This window comes from Vespa crabro, chromosome 9 (genome assembly GCF_910589235.1).
Source record: "Vespa crabro chromosome 9, iyVesCrab1.2, whole genome shotgun sequence".
Lineage (NCBI taxonomy): Eukaryota > Metazoa > Arthropoda > Insecta > Hymenoptera > Vespidae > Vespa > Vespa crabro.
This window is the reverse complement of record NC_060963.1, coordinates 8072105-8089792: the sequence shown is the minus strand read 5'-3', so window position 1 is coordinate 8089792 and position 17688 is coordinate 8072105. Positions and strand designations below refer to the sequence as shown.

At 38.0% G+C, this 17688-nt stretch overlaps 1 protein-coding gene across 2 annotated transcripts in view; it reads left to right on the top strand.

Moving 5' to 3' along the window:
• LOC124426681 (gastrula zinc finger protein XlCGF46.1-like) overlaps window positions 1-16879 on the top strand; it is a 47980-nt gene extending 31101 nt beyond the window's left edge. Inside the window, exons 4-11 of one of the 2 annotated variants that reach the window (XM_046968684.1) lie at window positions 6563-6706; window positions 7382-7713; window positions 8665-8761; window positions 12481-14308; window positions 15459-15703; window positions 15797-15869; window positions 16022-16379; window positions 16489-16879. In XM_046968684.1, coding sequence (XP_046824640.1) covers window positions 14252-14308; window positions 15459-15703; window positions 15797-15869; window positions 16022-16379; window positions 16489-16811 — 1056 coding nt within the window. In that variant the 5' untranslated portion in view covers window positions 6563-6706; window positions 7382-7713; window positions 8665-8761; window positions 12481-14251 and the 3' untranslated portion in view covers window positions 16812-16879. The remainder of the gene's footprint in view (window positions 1-6562; window positions 6707-7381; window positions 7714-8664; window positions 8762-12480; window positions 14309-15458; window positions 15704-15796; window positions 15870-16021; window positions 16380-16488) is intronic. The other variant, XM_046968683.1, reaches the window with a different exon arrangement.
• The last annotated feature ends 809 nt before the right edge of the window (window positions 16880-17688 follow it).

Here is a 17688-nt window from a genome sequence, read left to right as displayed (position 1 = left end):
GTAGGAAATTTTCTTAGAAAAATTAAGTATTTGATATACGAAGAGATGAGAAAAATCTTCTGAGCGAGTTTATCGTGCGAAAAATTAGCGAAAAAATAATGGAATCGAGAGAGAGAGAGAGAGAGAAAGAGAGAAAGAGAAAGCTGTCTTACGATTAGCATCGATAGTTAAACGATACAGCGATCACGGATGATTCCTTTTCTTCGTTCGGCCGTTTCTTCGTTACAGCCCCTTCGCTCTCCTTCGTTCTCATTTCACAATTATCGCGATGATGGCTGCCGTTCTGCGATTGCTTTTTGCTACGGATTTGAGGCGAATGAAATTGATTTAATTGCTCAATGCTAAAAGATAATCGATCTGGCTTCCTTCCACGATCGACAATTTCCTCTCGGTCATTCTACTCTCTTTTCATAAATAAATGTTTGTACTTCTTTCGTTATCTTTTTCTTTTCTTTTGTTTTTTTTTTCTGATTCTGCTGATATGTATGTACATGTGTACACGTAAGATTTAGAAGTTACTTATACGTGTATTAGTATATATATATATATATATATAAATTGTAAATAATAGTATGTATGTATTTATATATATATATATATACTATTTGTTCGAACTTTCTAACAATGAGTAATTCGTGAAACTTCTTTACATTGTCTTACTTGCTTAGTCGAATATATACATATTCGAAGGCAACAAATTACTCGTTAAATATTTATTGAGCGCATTTCTGCGGCAGTGGAAACTTTTCTTGCTCCGTTGAGTCTGAAGATATGTACTTTTCCAACTTAGGTATTTAATAGCGTCAAAGGTAACTGGGCCTTGACCATCCATTTCAATAGACGTTGCTTCCTGCAAAAGAGTTCCAATTGTTTATTTTCCGCTCCGATCTCGATACATTTATTCTGAGAGTTACTAGTTTATTATGATACTTAACATCGGCCCGTATTCTTTATACTTTAATGACTATGTAATTTTTCTAAGATACATTCCGATTAAAAAATAATAGTCGTTATGAAACGATTTCACGGATTCATAAAACAATAGTTGCGTAAAGAGAAAGTCTGATATCTGGTTTTTAAAAAATTATCCAAGAAGCAAAGATTCATTGAGAAATAGTCCACACTTTAAGGCACATCCTGAAATGCCGATTGAACTTAAGAGAAAAGAGCAGAGCGAATCTCTTAGCGAGGAGAACGATCATCGAATCTCGCTTTTAGTTCTCCTCTTTATCTTCCCCCGCTAAGATGCTACAAGTTCGATCATAACGGGCAGCTGCGTTGCTTTCGTGTGCGTAGAAACATTCTTCCATTCTTCGTCCTCCACATCGGCAACGTACCTATTACCAGTGTTCGAGCGGTATTAATCTGGCCGAGCTAATTGCATGTCGATTACAGTGATCGTAACGAGCGACGATAAATACTGAAATCAAAGTGAAAACTTTCCGTTCGAAACGTTTTATATACGTTTCTACCCCTGCTTCTCTCTCTCTCTCTCTCTCTCTCTCTCTCTATATATATATATATATATATATATATATATATATCTTTTCAAAAACCGAGTCCTTTATCTCACGCTTATTTACGATATCTTTTTCTCATTTATTCTTATTCCTTCCCACGAACGCGAAGCAATGCCATTTTTATAATCTCGTTACACGGTCATTTGTAATATTTTATAGATTTTCGTATTATAAAAATAGAAAAGAGAGTTCAATTTATCGAGTCCTCCATTTGGTTTCTATGAAAGCCACAAACGCATCTAGGGTAGAATGCGTTGTCCCGTAGGATAAAGAGAGAGAGAGAGAGAGAGAGAGAGAGCGAGAGAGAGAGAGAAAGAGAGAGAAAAAGTGAGAGAGAGTGAGAGGGAGAGATACGAAGGAGACGGCACAATCGCATTACTAATGATTTTACTTCGGGCGACCCTCACGGCCGTCATATCGATACGATAGAACCGCGATACGATGGCGGAAACGCCAGTCGGATAAACTGACTTCCCTCTTGGACCACCCCATTCTATCCTTTCCTACGAGTGGGAGAGAAATAGTCAGGCGGATCGAAAAAGCGAGAGAAAGATAGTGAAGGAGACGGTTCAGGGGTTACGTATAGTTGATCGACCCCCTCGGACTATCGATGATTTCGTTTACCTCGATCGGAAGAAGGGCAGAAAGAAAGAGAAAGAAAGAGAGAGAAAGAGGGAGAGAGAGAGAGAGGAAGAGAGGGAGAGGGGGAGAGAGAAAGAGAGAGAGAGAGAGAGAAAAGCGTCGCTTGGATTCTGGGTCGAGATAGATAAAATATGGATGAAACGTCATTTTCTCGTTTTGTGCGTGTTTACTTGGATGGTAAATTCGATCGGATACGTATCTCGCCAAGGCAGCTATTTCGATATTTTTCTACTTATCTATTTTTATACTCTTTTCCACATTAAACTATTTAACCATCGAATCGTGAATTCCAACGAAAATTGTAATGATTTGAAAAAAGGAAAAGTAAAGTTATACGAACGGTATACCGTCAGTTTTTATCTCCTTCTATCGTCGTGCTTAAATGTGTAGATGTATATCTGTATGTATGTGTAGGTATGCGTGTGCGTGTGCGTGAATGCATGTGTCAAGGGACTGCGGCACAAATAGCGTGTGATTGAGAGAACGCCGCGAGGGATTTTCTGTCGTACCTATGATGTGGCATGGGAGAGAGGAGAGAGAGAGAGAGAGAGAGAGAGAGAGAGAGAGAGAGAGGGAGAAAGAGAGGAAGAAGGAGAAAGAAAGGAAGAGGGAGAAAGAGTTTTAGGGGATCGCAAGGAGCTAACGGGTGTCATACGAAGGGATGAGTATAGGAGGAGAACAGATCAAACGATGTCGCCGTTTAATACCGATAAAAAAAAAGCCTTCTCGAGTCTGAATAGAAACATAGAACAATGCATGGAGGTATTGTATGAATAAAAAATATATAATAAAACTGTATGCTCACGTGTATGAAAGTGGGTTAAAAGATTATAATGAATTTGAATAATGCAATTTTTTATATAGAAATAAAAAGGCCAAAGAGAAAGGTTTTAGGAGGTATACAGAAAAAAAAGAAAAGGGAAAAAGAAAAAAGAAAAAGAAAAATGAAAGAAGAAAAAGAGAAAGAAGAGAAAGAAGAAGTTCCAACGTAGGGGGTAGCCGACATACTTTTTCTTAACATACATACACGGACTAAGACGAGCACGTTTATTGTTGGCGAAGCAGTAGTCTCTCGTTTTTCCGCTTCTTTCCCAACACGGAAATGATTTTTATTTGACGCAGCATGCGCTTCATAATCCTCTACGAACGTCGAACAACTTCTTTTTGTCTCTCGGTTGAGCACGAGCACGGTTCTTCTTTACCCTCGTCCCACACGTTTGTAACCCCGAATGGTTCAAGATTCTTTCTTCGTCTCTTCGACGATGCGTCTTTGTTCGTCCATCGAGGACGAGTGACAAGTGGAAACGGACGATTAAGCGTTGGACGATCCCGCGAGGAATCGAAAGAATAGACGTTCCATTCTCTTGTGTCTTCGAAAATGGTTTAACGCGTTTATTCTAGTTTTTTTAATAGACCGAACCATATTTGGGATATTAGATGAACTGAGATATTATAGTAGAATTTTCGTAAAACATAGAATGCTTTATAAATAATAAGAACAAATGACGAAGGAAGGGCGACGAAAGGATCGACGAAAAAAGAAAGAGAAGGATGGAAGGAAGAGTAATATTATTTATGGGGATACTCGGACGTTGGTACGGTCGTGCCATGCATAGACAGTGGCTCGTTTTGCCGAACAGACGAATGGCTCATTTTCCGACCGCAAATGTACGAAAATGCCTGCCCGAAAGCTATTTCTTAATATTCGCCGATATCGAGAGATCCCTCTTTCGACGTGCTTTTCTTGAGTTACCATGGAAACCAATGTCACCGTAGCTCATCCGTCGACGACTTGCGATATCTAGTGTACTCTCTTTCTCTCTCTCTTTCTCTCTCTTTCTCTCTCTTTCTCTCTTCTATTACGAGTATATATTAGAATAATACAATATAACACAATGGTCATCGAACTTTTGAATGTGATCGTCAATCGAAAGTATTTAAATAATCCATATTGTTTCGACAGGAAGTAAATGCGATTACTATAAATATAAGAAAGAAGCGATCTCGAGGATTGTTATAGTTCGTAGTTTATGACAAGATTTCAAAGCGTGATCTGAAACGATAAGTTAAGAAACGAGAATTCGCACCTTCAGCAACGTAACGTTCTATGGTATCGTTAAAAAAAAAGAGAAAAAAAAATAAAAAAAAAAAACAAAAAACGAGAAAGGAGAGACGTCATTGAAATGGAGGAAGTTAGTTTGCTGCACGTAGAGCAGGTAGGGTATGTACTGGTAGTGATGGCGACAGTGGTGGTAGTACTCTGGTGATGGTGGTGGCAGGACGGATGCAGCTTTTCACAAGAGCTTTTACGAGTCGCATATGTGACCGCCGTCTCTTTTATCCCTCGCTTTATATTCCTGGCACCGTGTTCCATCCCCCTCTCTCCTTGAATGTCGACGCCTCCCTTCCTCCGTCAACGAACATCCTTCGCAAAAGCTCTACCTTCCCTTCCTGATCTTTTCTCTCTCTCTATCTCTCTTTTTCTCTCTCTCTCTCTCTCTCTCTTTCTCTTTCTCTCTCGCTGTCTCTCTATCTCTCTCTCTTTTTCTTTTTTTCTAACGTGTTCTTCCTCAAGGGTCTGAAAGAACTCCGAAGGTCCCTCCTTTTTCACCTCCCCCTTTACGCAGCTTCACGCGGTAAAACCGCGAAAAATTCTTTCTTCATATACACTGGGGAGCGATAGTCCGACATAACATAACAAATTTCTAAGCTCTTCGAAGGGCCAAACCTCGATTCTCCTTCCCCCTTTTTGCTCGTTCGAGCGCACATTTAAATCCTCGAGGCTTCAAGTCTCTCCTTCTTATAACCAACGTCCTCTATACCTCTTCCCTTTTTATCTTTTTCTTGTTTTCAGTTCCCTCCTCATGTTCTAGAAGGACATCTGAGAAAACTCTTGGACGACTACCCAGGGACCGATTCTTCCCACGCACAATTTACAGTTTCACATTTTATTCCCATTTCGCGTTCGACGCAGGGAGGACGTCTACTGTACTTCAACTGTGCTTCTTGGTGATGATAGAACTCGTGTTGGTCGAACTAACACGAGAATCAAACCCGAATAAACTCACTTCAATTCTTTCTATCGTGTACGCCGTTAATTATCATTTTTTTCTGGCTCACCGTCAAAATCTTCGTTGATGATTGAGCATCGACGAGTTACTTTTATGACTTATGATATTTCGTCATTTTATTTCAATATTACATTTCCTTAATAGTTTATAATCTCGATTAAATTACAATAAAGAGATGACAAAATGTTCCTTCAATTAGTCGTACATTTTCCTATGACGAAGAGAACCATTGGCGATTATCACTTTTATAAAAATCGTCGAACGCACATTCGCTGTCTTTTTCATGATTTAATTAGCTATCATTGATGAGTTTCTAATCACCTGTTTGTGGGGGCGGACCACTATGGGATCTCCTTTAGCGAACAAACTTCGAGTCGAATTTAACGACGTGGAACTAGTGTCCTTTCTTGAAGAAATCGAGAATACGTCGAGTAGAAAGATCTCACGTTTTGTTTAATTTCTTGAAAAAAAATATTTCGAGGAAATATTTATGATTTTATCAAAGAACAACGAACGAAATTTCTATTATTTCGATGTATTTTACTTTCAATGCTAATTTATGAAATAGAACGATGTAGAATAATTAATATATCGAGGGATTTGAACTTTGTTAATGAATTCTTTCGAATGACATGGGCAAAATTTTCAGATTATTTTTTCTATATGCCATTCCATCGTTCGATATCGATAATAAATGTACGTTGCTAGTGAGATTAGATCGATTGGCACGTTTCATTCGAGCGATCGGTCAACCGTGAGAAAATATTCTTTGCTTAATTGAATAGTCAGCGGTTAATCAAAGCTACGTCCAATTAAGATAACGATCGTTCGATCCACTTATCGCGGTGAAGCGACCGAATGGCGATTATTTACGCAGTCATCTGAATAATTGCTAAGAGAAATCATGTTCGAGGAGATACGTGGCTTCGTTAACGACGAAGTCGACTTTACGTCGCTTCGACGATGCTAAATAAACAGAACTTTCTATTGTGTTACACCGATTAAGATCACCCTCGCGTTTGTTCTTTCGACTGGAGTAACCGGCTGAAGAAACCTCGTTGATAGAAAGTTTGCAACTAGCTTGCCTACACCGAGGAATTAATTATTATTCGCGCAGTCATGCGGACGAATAATTAAAAATAAAAAAAAGTAGAAGAAAAAATAAAAAAAGGAAAAAAAAGGGAAAAAAGAAAAACAAAATTTTTTTTTTCTCTCGAGTTAATATTGAAATTTATTAAACACAACGAAACAGGCAAGTCATGTAAGATAGTTGCAAGACCGGTAATCACTTGATAAGAAATTCTCACGTTAATTACGTTTTCTTTTTAGTTTCAGGTTAAGGCAGCGAGCTGAGAAAAATCGAAGATGTTCTTTATCTTCTTCTTCTCTCTTTTATTTTTTCTCTTTTTTTTTTTTTTTTACTTTTGGACTTATCTCGAATTCGCCGAGAAAAAGAAACGCATGCCAAAACCAGTAAGTATTATTTTGTATTAATTATTAAGTCTAAGATGACTACAATAATCGTTGATACGCCAGCAACAACCGACTGCATTATAGTCGTGAAGATCGTTGGTATCGTAGCCACGTCAAAAAGCATAACGTGAATTATAGCGATCGGGAGTTAACAGACACACCGATCGAGAATAGACGTACGATTCGTATTTATAGCCGACTCGGCTCCGCGTGGGCGGCCATTGATCTACGCTCGTGACCAATCGATTGTCGGACGAGATTAAAATACGTCGTAATTCAATTTTTAACGGTCAACGACTCCGGTGGGAGGCAAGCTTCTTTTTTTTCACGCTTCGCCGAGTCTACCGCTAAATAACCGAGCAAATAGCTCGTCATCTTTTTCCTCGTAAAATCACTATGATCGTGGTACGCGATTAAGCCGTCGATCGTTTCTGCCAATTTTTCCTCATCAATTTTTAAAGAAACAGTATATTTGTAAATAGTTTATACCAATTCATTGATTTTCAGTCAATGATATTATTAGCATGAGTTTCTTTTTTTTTTTTTCATTTGATAAAACATTAAAGATTTCGAAAATTTCTTGATAAATTTATAAAGAATTATAAGTATTTATGATTCCAAATTGGCCCAGATATATACACTTTGCCGAGATATATACCAGTTACTTTTTCACAGGGATCAGAAAAAAAAGGGATGTCTTCGAGGCTTCGATTGTGCTACGAGTTTTACGCTACGGTCACGCAAATGGGCTGTGGATCGGCACGAGTTACGGCGCGACTAAACGCTCCGCGGGTACGTCCGGAAAACATCGACGTATTCGCGTAGAAAAACTATAGCCGTTAGCGGCATACGATGAAAGAAGAAGAAGAAGAAGATGAAGAAAAAAGAAAAAAAGAAGAAGAAGAAGAAGAAGAAAAGAGAAAAAAGACTTCGTGATCGGGACGAGAATCGACTGGAAAATCGGACGAGAACTCTTCTACATGTGTTTCCTTGTATTAACTAGAGAGGTAGAGATAAATGATAAAATAAATGATACTATTGAATATTAGAAAACGATAAAAATTTTCGAAATTGATGAAAATGGTGACATAGCCGAAAGGATAGAGTTTGTAGACGATGGATATGATTTCTCTTATAGGCGCGAAAGATAAGTTAATTAACACCGGTAGAACTCGCAACCTGTTATTAATCGGAACATATCGCATCCGTGAAAATTAAACGCTAGCTGACCACGAGTAAACTAATAGCGTGGGCGGAGATGGTTGCAGTGTTGGTTGGTCATGGCAGAGAAAACGCATTTCGCCATTTTCCTCCTTGCGATATTTTTCTTTTCTTTTCTTTTTTCTTTTTTTTTTTTAATTCATCTCTGTAATATTACTTACACGCTTTTTATTATTGTTTTTTTTCTTTCTTTTTTATTTTCTATAACGTTGGGATAAAAGTCATTCCGTTTTTTCGTATATAAGTTATGAGGGTGTGTCGATGACACGTGAATTTCTAAAAGTTCAGCCTTTTTAAGCATTCCGCTTGAGTATAAAGAGAAAACACGATACTCGCTGAACAAACAATATTACATTAGCGAGCTGATCAAACATCTCACGTCGTTTCGGCGATCCTGACGAGTTGACGTTGCGTTCCGGCAGCCGTTATTGCTTGACCCTCGCATTTTCTGTCAGAGTTTGCTCGTATTCTCCTAACGCACACGTTATACGCTTTCCTTGGCATTGGCTTAATTAACGGCGGAAGGATATGAAGTAATAGCCAACTACATCGACAAATATATCCTCCGATCACGAGGATCCTAGAATCCTATCTTTTCTCTTTTCTTTTTGGCTTTTAATAAAACGGATAAACATTCTACCGATCTCATGAGTTACGATGTATTAGAAAATAATAATCCCCAAATGACGATAATTTATCGACGTTAAAACGTATAATTTATTTGTTTCGTGTTACAGACAGTCACGCATTTCAAGGGGCACGTTAATGAAGAAATTAATAAAGCGAAGGATAGATGGAAAAAGAGGGAGCCAGAGAGAGAGAGAGAGAGAGAAAGTGAGAGAGAGCATTGTGAAAAAATATAAAATGAAATTAGTTATCCTCCATTAGTAGAAACACTCGAAATGTTTGCAGCCGATATGAGTAGCAATAAATATTTGTGGCTCAACTATCGAATGCAATTATTATATAACACGTGACTCCTCGTTCTTTTTAACTATCTCGTTGCACGTTATATAATCATTTCTCCTTCCTGTATTATTGATTCATTGCCCTACGATATTATTCGAGTCATCGCCATTCGACCGATTTTATATCAGTTATCGATTAATCAAATGTCCTTGTTCTTGACTCGAAAATCGACAAGTAATTTTAAATTCTTACTTCGATCAACTATATTATTTTAATTCCAAATAAGAATTTCAAACTGTGAGCATAGAAATTGCTGACTCTTTCTAAGCGTTAACAGTAAGTATGTACGAATGCATACATACACGAATAAATATCGTGCTTCGAATAGGACAGATAGTCAGCATGACTGGCAATCTTCACCCTTCACCATCGACGACATCCCGCTGACTATTTATCTTGTTACATCCAAGTGATTCGATTCTAACAGGAGATCAATGACGGCCACCGACCTTCGTGGTTTTCCGGCTTCTTGTTCGCTCTAACTCGCTAACAGTGTAGGTGTTGGTAGACATTCTGAAGGTTGCTGATAAACTGTAGAGTGTCTTGTCATCGCTAATTCACATTGTACGTGATGTAAACATCTGAAAATAAAGAAACGAATAATCACTTTTTTCTTTCTTTATTTTTTTTTCTTTTTTTTTCTTTTTTTTCATTAAAAACTTATAGAAGAAAACTTATCGTTAGTGCTAGCTAGCTCATCGATCTTGTATCTTTTTCGATTTGTTTCGCATCAATTTCGCGACGGATTGCGCCGAGTCGAAACGGCGAATTTGTGGTTTAATGAATCCGAGAATCCAAGAGCAAGGGATACGGCAGGTTTTTGAGGCGCACGGGCTCTGATCGGCTTTTTGCGCCTGAAAGACTTCCGTCACGGCCACGCCCGGGCACGTGACGCCTCGAACACGACATTACAGGTGTTTGCCCATCCCCCAAGACTCCATGCCGTTTATATCTCCGTTTATATCCGTGCTTATATCTTGCAGGTTTATCCGGACGTTGAGACTTGTTAAGAAATCGATAAAGCAACGTGAGAGATGTTTTTCTTTTTTTTTTCTTTCTTTATTTCTTAATTTTTTTCATTTTCTTTTTTATTTTTCCCCTTTCCTCATTTTTGTTTTATTTAAAATTCTTATCCCATAAACGTCGACAAAGTCTAGACCGGAGAGAAAAACCTGTTTCCTTGGAAATAAGGCTAGTCGACGTTTCAAAAATCTCGAATAAAAGTCGCTCGAAAGGGTCTAACCTTTCGTAGGAAGTTTTCTCGTTAGTTTCGCGAGAACATCGGATAGTGGGGGACGGAAGATGTCTCGTTTTTAGTTTAAATGCGTTCAAACAACTTTTAGTTTCGTTAAGGTAACCTTTTGAAAACGAACGTAGATAGAAAAATGTATGAAAGCATCTGCTCTGTGTGCAGCTGCTTTCTTAAAATGTTTCCAATCTAGATCGATCAGTGAACGTGTAGTATAAAACGTAGCTAGGTATGCGTCTATATACTATATCGATAGTCTAGGTGTTCTCTCTACGATGAAAAAGAACAAGTCGATGAAAGCAAGTGTGATCGGTTATGGTGAGTCTAAGATGGTAGGTGGGCATAGACGATCGAAGAGGAGGGGGTGGGGTGGTTGACTCGATGGGGTGGTCGACGGGATTGCCGAGCACCTCGTCTGCTCGGTGAACCGTGGATTAAGATAAACCCTTCATCGCTTTCTTCTCAGACTATTCTTCTCGTTCGTTCGTCGTGGTAACGCGAAGATAACGACGTAATGGTGTAACAATCGATGACGATCGCTAGTAGATTCTCGATCTTATTTACTTTCGAACGAAAATCATTAGATCTAAGATTTTTCCTCGATAATGAAGAATTATTATTATTAATATTATGTATATATTTTAACTTAACATTCGGTTAAATATCATTTTAATAAGAATTAATTTTTACCAACACTAGATCATCAAATTTCACCGTATTGCTAGACTAAATTAATTCTCTCGTAATTAAATAAATAAAGAATGGAAAAGATGAGAATGAAACGTTGGTACGAAGGAACTGCGGTGGTGCGTTTGAGCACTCGTGCTTCTACTTCATCTCTCGGCATCGCAATCGATCTTTTAATTTCACGCCTGTGGATGCAGTCGAGAGAGTTGGATTTATGATCAGTTCCATGGCATTTTTTCATCCTCAGAAGAGTGCGTAAGGCGGTGAGCTCGGATTGGTTTCGCGTTGTCGATTCTCTATCTCATTCTCTCTCTCTCTCTCTCTTTCTCTCTGTCTGTCTCTTTTTCTTTTTCTTTCATTCATTTTTTTCTCTGTCTCTGTCTCCCCTTCCTCTTCTGATTTCCACCTATACGCGAGCACCATTGTTTCCTTCTTGCATATGCAGGCTTTCTTTCTCTCGTATTATTACTTGCGAAGTACGACGACGAATCGAGGAAATTCACGCTCTGCTTCTTCGACATCCTCTTATGCGAAGAACATTTTTTCTTTCGATTTATCCGCCTTTTTTACAAACGGAAATAAAAAACAAGTCCAATCGAGGCAATCTTATTTATGAACGTTAATTGAATTCCAAAGGACGTATCATCGAAATCCTCCGTGTAATCGATTTTATTTCATTTCCATTTTTAATTAATTTCTCGTTTTATGACGAAGAACGTCTAATTGAGTAGAGTCTTTACATCTTTCCTTTAAATAAAGATACGAAATACGATAGATATTTGCATATAACAGACAATCCCATTGATTACTGTTTCATTTTAATTAATTAACGTGAAATAGAGAAGTAATTAAATTATTAAACAAACCGCGCAGAAAAATCTTCACCGATAATACGATCGACTTGTATCTAAGCGAAAATGGAGTAATAGATTCTGTTATCTCCCTTTTATGATCGAGTTAATTGGATTATTAATACCGTAATACATAGAGATAAACAGCATAGTCGCAGACATTAATGTTAAAAAAGGTTTTTATATTCCCGGAAACTCTGTACTCTTTGTTCGTTTATCGCGCTCCTCGTGCAAGTGTGATATCGAAAGAGACGAGCGATTGAGAAAAAAATTGAAAACGAAAAAGGTTTATCTTAGCGCTTATCGGACCGTTCGCTCGAAATGAATAAGAAACTTTCAAGGTACAAATCGAATCTCTTTATCCTTGTTTACTCTTCGGCGAATCGCAATTACTGATATTCGATAAAGGTAGATAATCCGCAAGGAAAACTTCGGACGTATAGTTTTTTATTTGACAATAATTTTATTTCGTAATAATTTCATTCCGATTAGGATTAGATAAATATAAGATCTTATAATCGTAACATTTTTTGACTTCATTTTGATTTGCCATGATATCAGTTAAAGATAAAAACAAAATCTAATCCTTTTTTCTTTTTTTTCTTTCTTTTTTTTCTTTTTCTTTTCTTTTTTCTTTTTCTTTTCTTTTTTCTTGTTTTATTATTGTTATGTTATTTATTTTTATTGTTTTATTATTTATTTTTTCATATGAAATTCTTTATGACGTTCGTATACGATACGATCTCGTTCTCGAATCAAAATCTCTGACGTTCGTATCTCTTTTCCATTTCTTTCAGAGAAAATAAATATTGGAAATGTAGCAAAGAGCCAAGGTCCTACCTATCGAAATGGAATTTCCTTGCTGTCAACGATAAATCAGAGACACCTTTGCCGATCGTTTAAAAGACAATGAGCGAACCGAGAAAACCGTTTGGTAGCATGACACAGGGTATGTCATTACTGTGTTACATATAAGCTCCATCGCGACGACGTACTCTGCATAGGAATGAGCTGCTCGACGCCGTTTCCTCTGTCCCTCCGTCCCTCTGAGACGGCGCGCCGGAAGGGAGATATTACAAAACCCTTTGAAAAACATAGATCTCATCGGCATGCTGTGAATGCGAGGATATATCAGAGCCGGTCGAGCCTGAACGTCCAGCGGCGCGAGTATTAAATGTTCTTTAATATGCACGTTGAATATTGATCGGAAAGAAGAGGAGGACGAAGAGAAGAGGATGACGAGGACGTTTCTTTTGCTCGCAAAAGACGAGCACGCGCGACACATCCGGCGATCTCCGACTTGAAGATCGAGAGAGGAAAATCTTACGACGAGTTCGAGATATCCTACCATCTCTCTCTCTCTCTCTCTCTCGTTTTCTTTTTTTGTTCCTTTATGTCGCAACGTATATATGTAAGTCTCTTTAGATCGAAAAGCGACTTGTACATTGTATCGCATAAAAAGTCTAAGAAAAGAGTTCTACCGGTAGTTAAGTTTGACGTCAGTACCGTTAGAAGAAACAATGATCGTAAATTCAAAATGTAAAGGAGACAGACTGATTTAACTCAGTCAAAACAAACAATCTAACTACTTTTCTTTCGAGAGATTCATCCAATTAAAAATATCGCAACGCGTGCGCATTATTTTATTATTTTATATCTGCGTAGTTTCGTATATGAAGTTTGCATATATCCGCGCAAGCAATTAATCAGAAATATTTATTGCTCCTTCTCATGCTCGCCGGCTCGGCAATTAGTGAAATGACCGCAAGAAAAAATGCGATGTCTTAAATACGATCCTTAGTATACTTTATACGGCGGCGTCTCGCACGTCGTCTCGCTACGAGCACGAAGCAACGATAATTACTTCATTAATGCTAAACGGCTTCTTTTTGTATTCAGATTTCTCGATTATACTCTTGGCGTTACTTATCGATGATCGAAATGATATACGACTTATATACCGTCTAAACCGAGCTATCAAATTCGATTCTCGACGTATAAATTTACCGTCTCTTTCTTAAATATGTACTAATACGATATTATACTAATGTACTATATTTTTTCAGGTCAACGACGACAGAGCGTCGTCGTCGTCGCGATGGCGGTCGGTCAAAACGTAGGACGCAAGTATTAACGATAACTACAAAGTAGCAAAAGAAAAACGGCAAACTAACGATAAATCAGGGCTATGGCATTCCTAAGATAGTGCTCTACCTGAAAGTCATTACAGTGGCAAAGTAATTCCCAACTAAGTAAGTAAAGCAATAAATACATAATGCATCCGGCGAGTTTCCCACACGCTGCTCGACGGAGCGACTCTCCGCGGAGAGCTACTACGGTCGCGGCCTTACAGTTCCATGAAATCATGCATCACGGCGAGCTCGCGCGACCAACTGAGAGAGAAAGAGATATATAGAGAAGAGAGGGAGGAGAAGAGAAGAGAAGAGGAAGGAGAAGAGAAGAGAAGGACGCGCCGATTTATTTGCACGGTTGCAATGCAAGCGCGTCGATCGACCGAGGAGCCGAGAATGGATTCTTTTTTTGTCGATTGCGAGAGTAGCCTGAAAGATGCAAACGTTGCCATGTCGAAACGTTCGTGGGAAAGCTCGAAAAAATCTATTCCTAGTAAACCAAAAATATTTTCTTATTTAAAATTTATTAGATATAGGAAATACATATGTACGTACAATACATATGCATACGTTGCTACCAAACTCATATTCTTATACATTATGTATCAATTGATATTATAAGAAATCAACAAACTTCGTCGTTTCAAACGACACGTGAGTATTTAATAAAACGAGAAACATGCAGAATTTATTAGGAACGCGTCTGTTCTTCTAAAGGAATTTTTCCTTCGTTACGTCCAATCGCGTTTACCGCGAGCCGCCGTTCCTTTCAATGAGCGTGTGAACCACGTCTGACCGTCTCCGAGGAGTTTCCACTGAATTTCTCGTTCACGTACGACAGTTAAAACCAACGGATCTTATGCGAAGAAACGTGAAATTAATTATTCCAACAATTTTACTTCGGTTAAACGCCTTTAAATATTTTATTTTTCTTTCGACTCGTTTACGTTTTACCTTAAATTTTGATTACCCTTGCGAATTTCGTATTTGCTCAAAGGAAATACATATCTCCCGAATGATTACCGTATTTGATTAAACGAGTAACGCACTGATTTAATAATTAGTCTATCTTGGTAGTCGAACGTACAATTCACTTTTAATTTAATCCGCAAGGAAAGGAAACTCGTCGCATTACGCTTTCTTCTCTTTCAACTTTTTTTTTGCTTTTCCGCCTTGGGAAAGCCATCGAGATGCAGTTTTTTAATATATGCGATTAATTAAATTATACGTATAAGAATTCGTTGATCGGAGATATCGGACGATCTTGGAGGATACGTGCTTAGAAATATTCATCTTAAATTATCTACTTAATAAATACTATGCTCCTCTATAACTTTATAAATATGCGATACGCGATTGTTTCATATTGCACCGGACAATGTTTTCATAGAAATTTTTTTTCTCCTTGTCGAATAGGAGTTAGTAATTTATAAAACATTGATTAAATATGATGGTAGAAAATGTCTTTAATGGCAATGATAACAAAGATTTGAAAATATCCAATGAAGATGATGTGAAAATAATAGAAACTAATCGAGTTTGGAAAATATGTGAGGATGTAAGAATGAAATCTATCTTTAAGGTTATATCAAAGCTTTCTATCTAGAAAGCCAATTCGGTTTCTTACTTCTTTGTAAATGTAGATAAAGATCAAGAAAGAGATATTGGATGAGATCGAAGATTTCTCAGCAAACGACGAACTCGTCGTCGTAGAAGACGTCGAGAATCCTTTTGAGAAACGCATAACCACTCTTACGGCCAGAGAACAGCTCGTATGTACCATTTGCAGAATCGATTTTCCGAATGAAGATGAATTCAAAACTCACATAATCCTCCATAGTCACTGTGAACCCTTCCAATGCGGCTTCTGCTCTAAGCGATTTTCAAGGTTTGCTTTTTATCGATTCTTTTATAATATATCTTCGATTCTATATCACATATCATTGAATAATTGTCTGTCTCTTTTTTTTTCTTTTTTTAGATCATCGAATTTAGAAAATCACTTGAAGAGTCACGTTGACTTCGATTGCAATTATTGTTCTCTAAAATTCCAGGTATATTTGTATATGTGTACATATATATATATATATATATATATATATATATATATATATATATATATATGTATATATATATATACACATTTTCTTTGAAATAAAGTTTAACCTATTATATCACCGTGTAAGTGTTACTTTGACTTTTTTAGGATGAAAGTACCGTACGAATTCGCAGAATATGTCCGAAGGAACGGTGCTTCGAATGTGGAATCTATCAAAAGAAATCTTCGCGCAATCGCAAAGCGAGTTACGCAAAGAAAAAGTCGTTTGAGTGCTCGATTTGCAAGAAGAACTTCTTGAGACGCAGCGGTCTCAGAGCCCATACGATCGTCCACACTGCTGATTCTCCCTACGAGTGTAATCTCTGTCCTGCGAGATTTAAAAGATCCTCCGTTTTGAAGACCCACAAATTGACGCATACCGATATCAGAAGATTTGAATGCGATATTTGCAAGCATCGTTTTCATTTAAAAGGTGCATTAAAACATCACATACTGGCGCATTACGGTGAGTTTAGAAACGATCTTCTTTCTAAAAGAATCTCGAAATAATTTTGCAACTTCAAGTTCTTTTTTCTTTTTTTTTTTTCTTTTTTTAAACAACTTTAAGTTTACAGGCGTAAGACCGTACAAGTGCAAGGATTGCGGTAAGCGTTATAGAAGATCCTGGGGCCTAAAGGTTCACATGTATCGACACACGGGAGTGAAGCGCTTCGAGTGCGATCTCTGCAAGGATCGTTTCAGCGTTAAAACGAAGCTGGCGAAGCACATATATCAACATACGGGCGAAAAACCGTACAAATGCGAGTTCTGTACTCGTCAATATGATGAAAGATATCTTCTTAAGAGTCACAAATGTCCGATGAACTTGGATACTTTTTCAAAATGTAAAGTCGACTATCATGATCGATCTGCTGAGAGGATTTTGCTCGTTTTGTAATAATTATAGTATGATCTGAGTGTTCTAATTAACGAGTAAAAAAGCCTGATATATTGACAATTTTAATGAAGCCGATATTTGCGATAAAGAAACGTCCACTTCTGTGTCTCTTCCTTCCAAGATTTACAACTCTAAGAAAATAACTGTTACTCTTATCGTTTAGCTTTGTTTTTAATAAGGTTCCCATTAATCAAAGACGAAAGAATACCGCTGTCCCTTCTATCCTGACTCTTGGATCAATCCGCACAGATCTTGTTCGAGTTTGCATGCCCGTGGACTTTAATAAGGCACGGCCTTAATAAGCACTCTGCTGCGGAACAAAAGTCCGATTAATACCAGAGTGGCCGAGCACTCGGTCTCGTTTCGAATTGGTTTCAGGCTTGGAACTGCCTCCGCAAGAGGTTACGGTCTAGGTCGGGCTCGGCTTCGTCATCAACGTCGAAGTATCGTATAATCATAGTATTTATTTGGCATCGGATGAACGTGACTCTAGCGATGACCAAAAGCCGGTATAACGAAGCTATTCTCTTATCGTTAATAATCGTGGAATGTAGGCTTGTCTAATTAAACATTTTTACTTAGTGAAATGATCGATGTCTCCTTGAAAATATTTGAAAAATGATTTCATCGAGTTTTAACGTAATTTTTCCGGGAGACTCGGGAAGGTAAATTGTCGTTGACAATCGGCAAAGTGCTTCTTCAGCGGCCGTAGCCGACTGTATCTCGAGCACGTGGATCCTCCTTATGTCGCCGGACGTGAGAACGGCGCTTTAAGGTGCGTGGACTCAGCAGGGGCTCGTATAAAGTAATCTGAGAAGGTAGAGAACCTTCTTATCTGATCTCTGATTCGTGTGCCTCCCGTCGTCCGGGTCCTTTG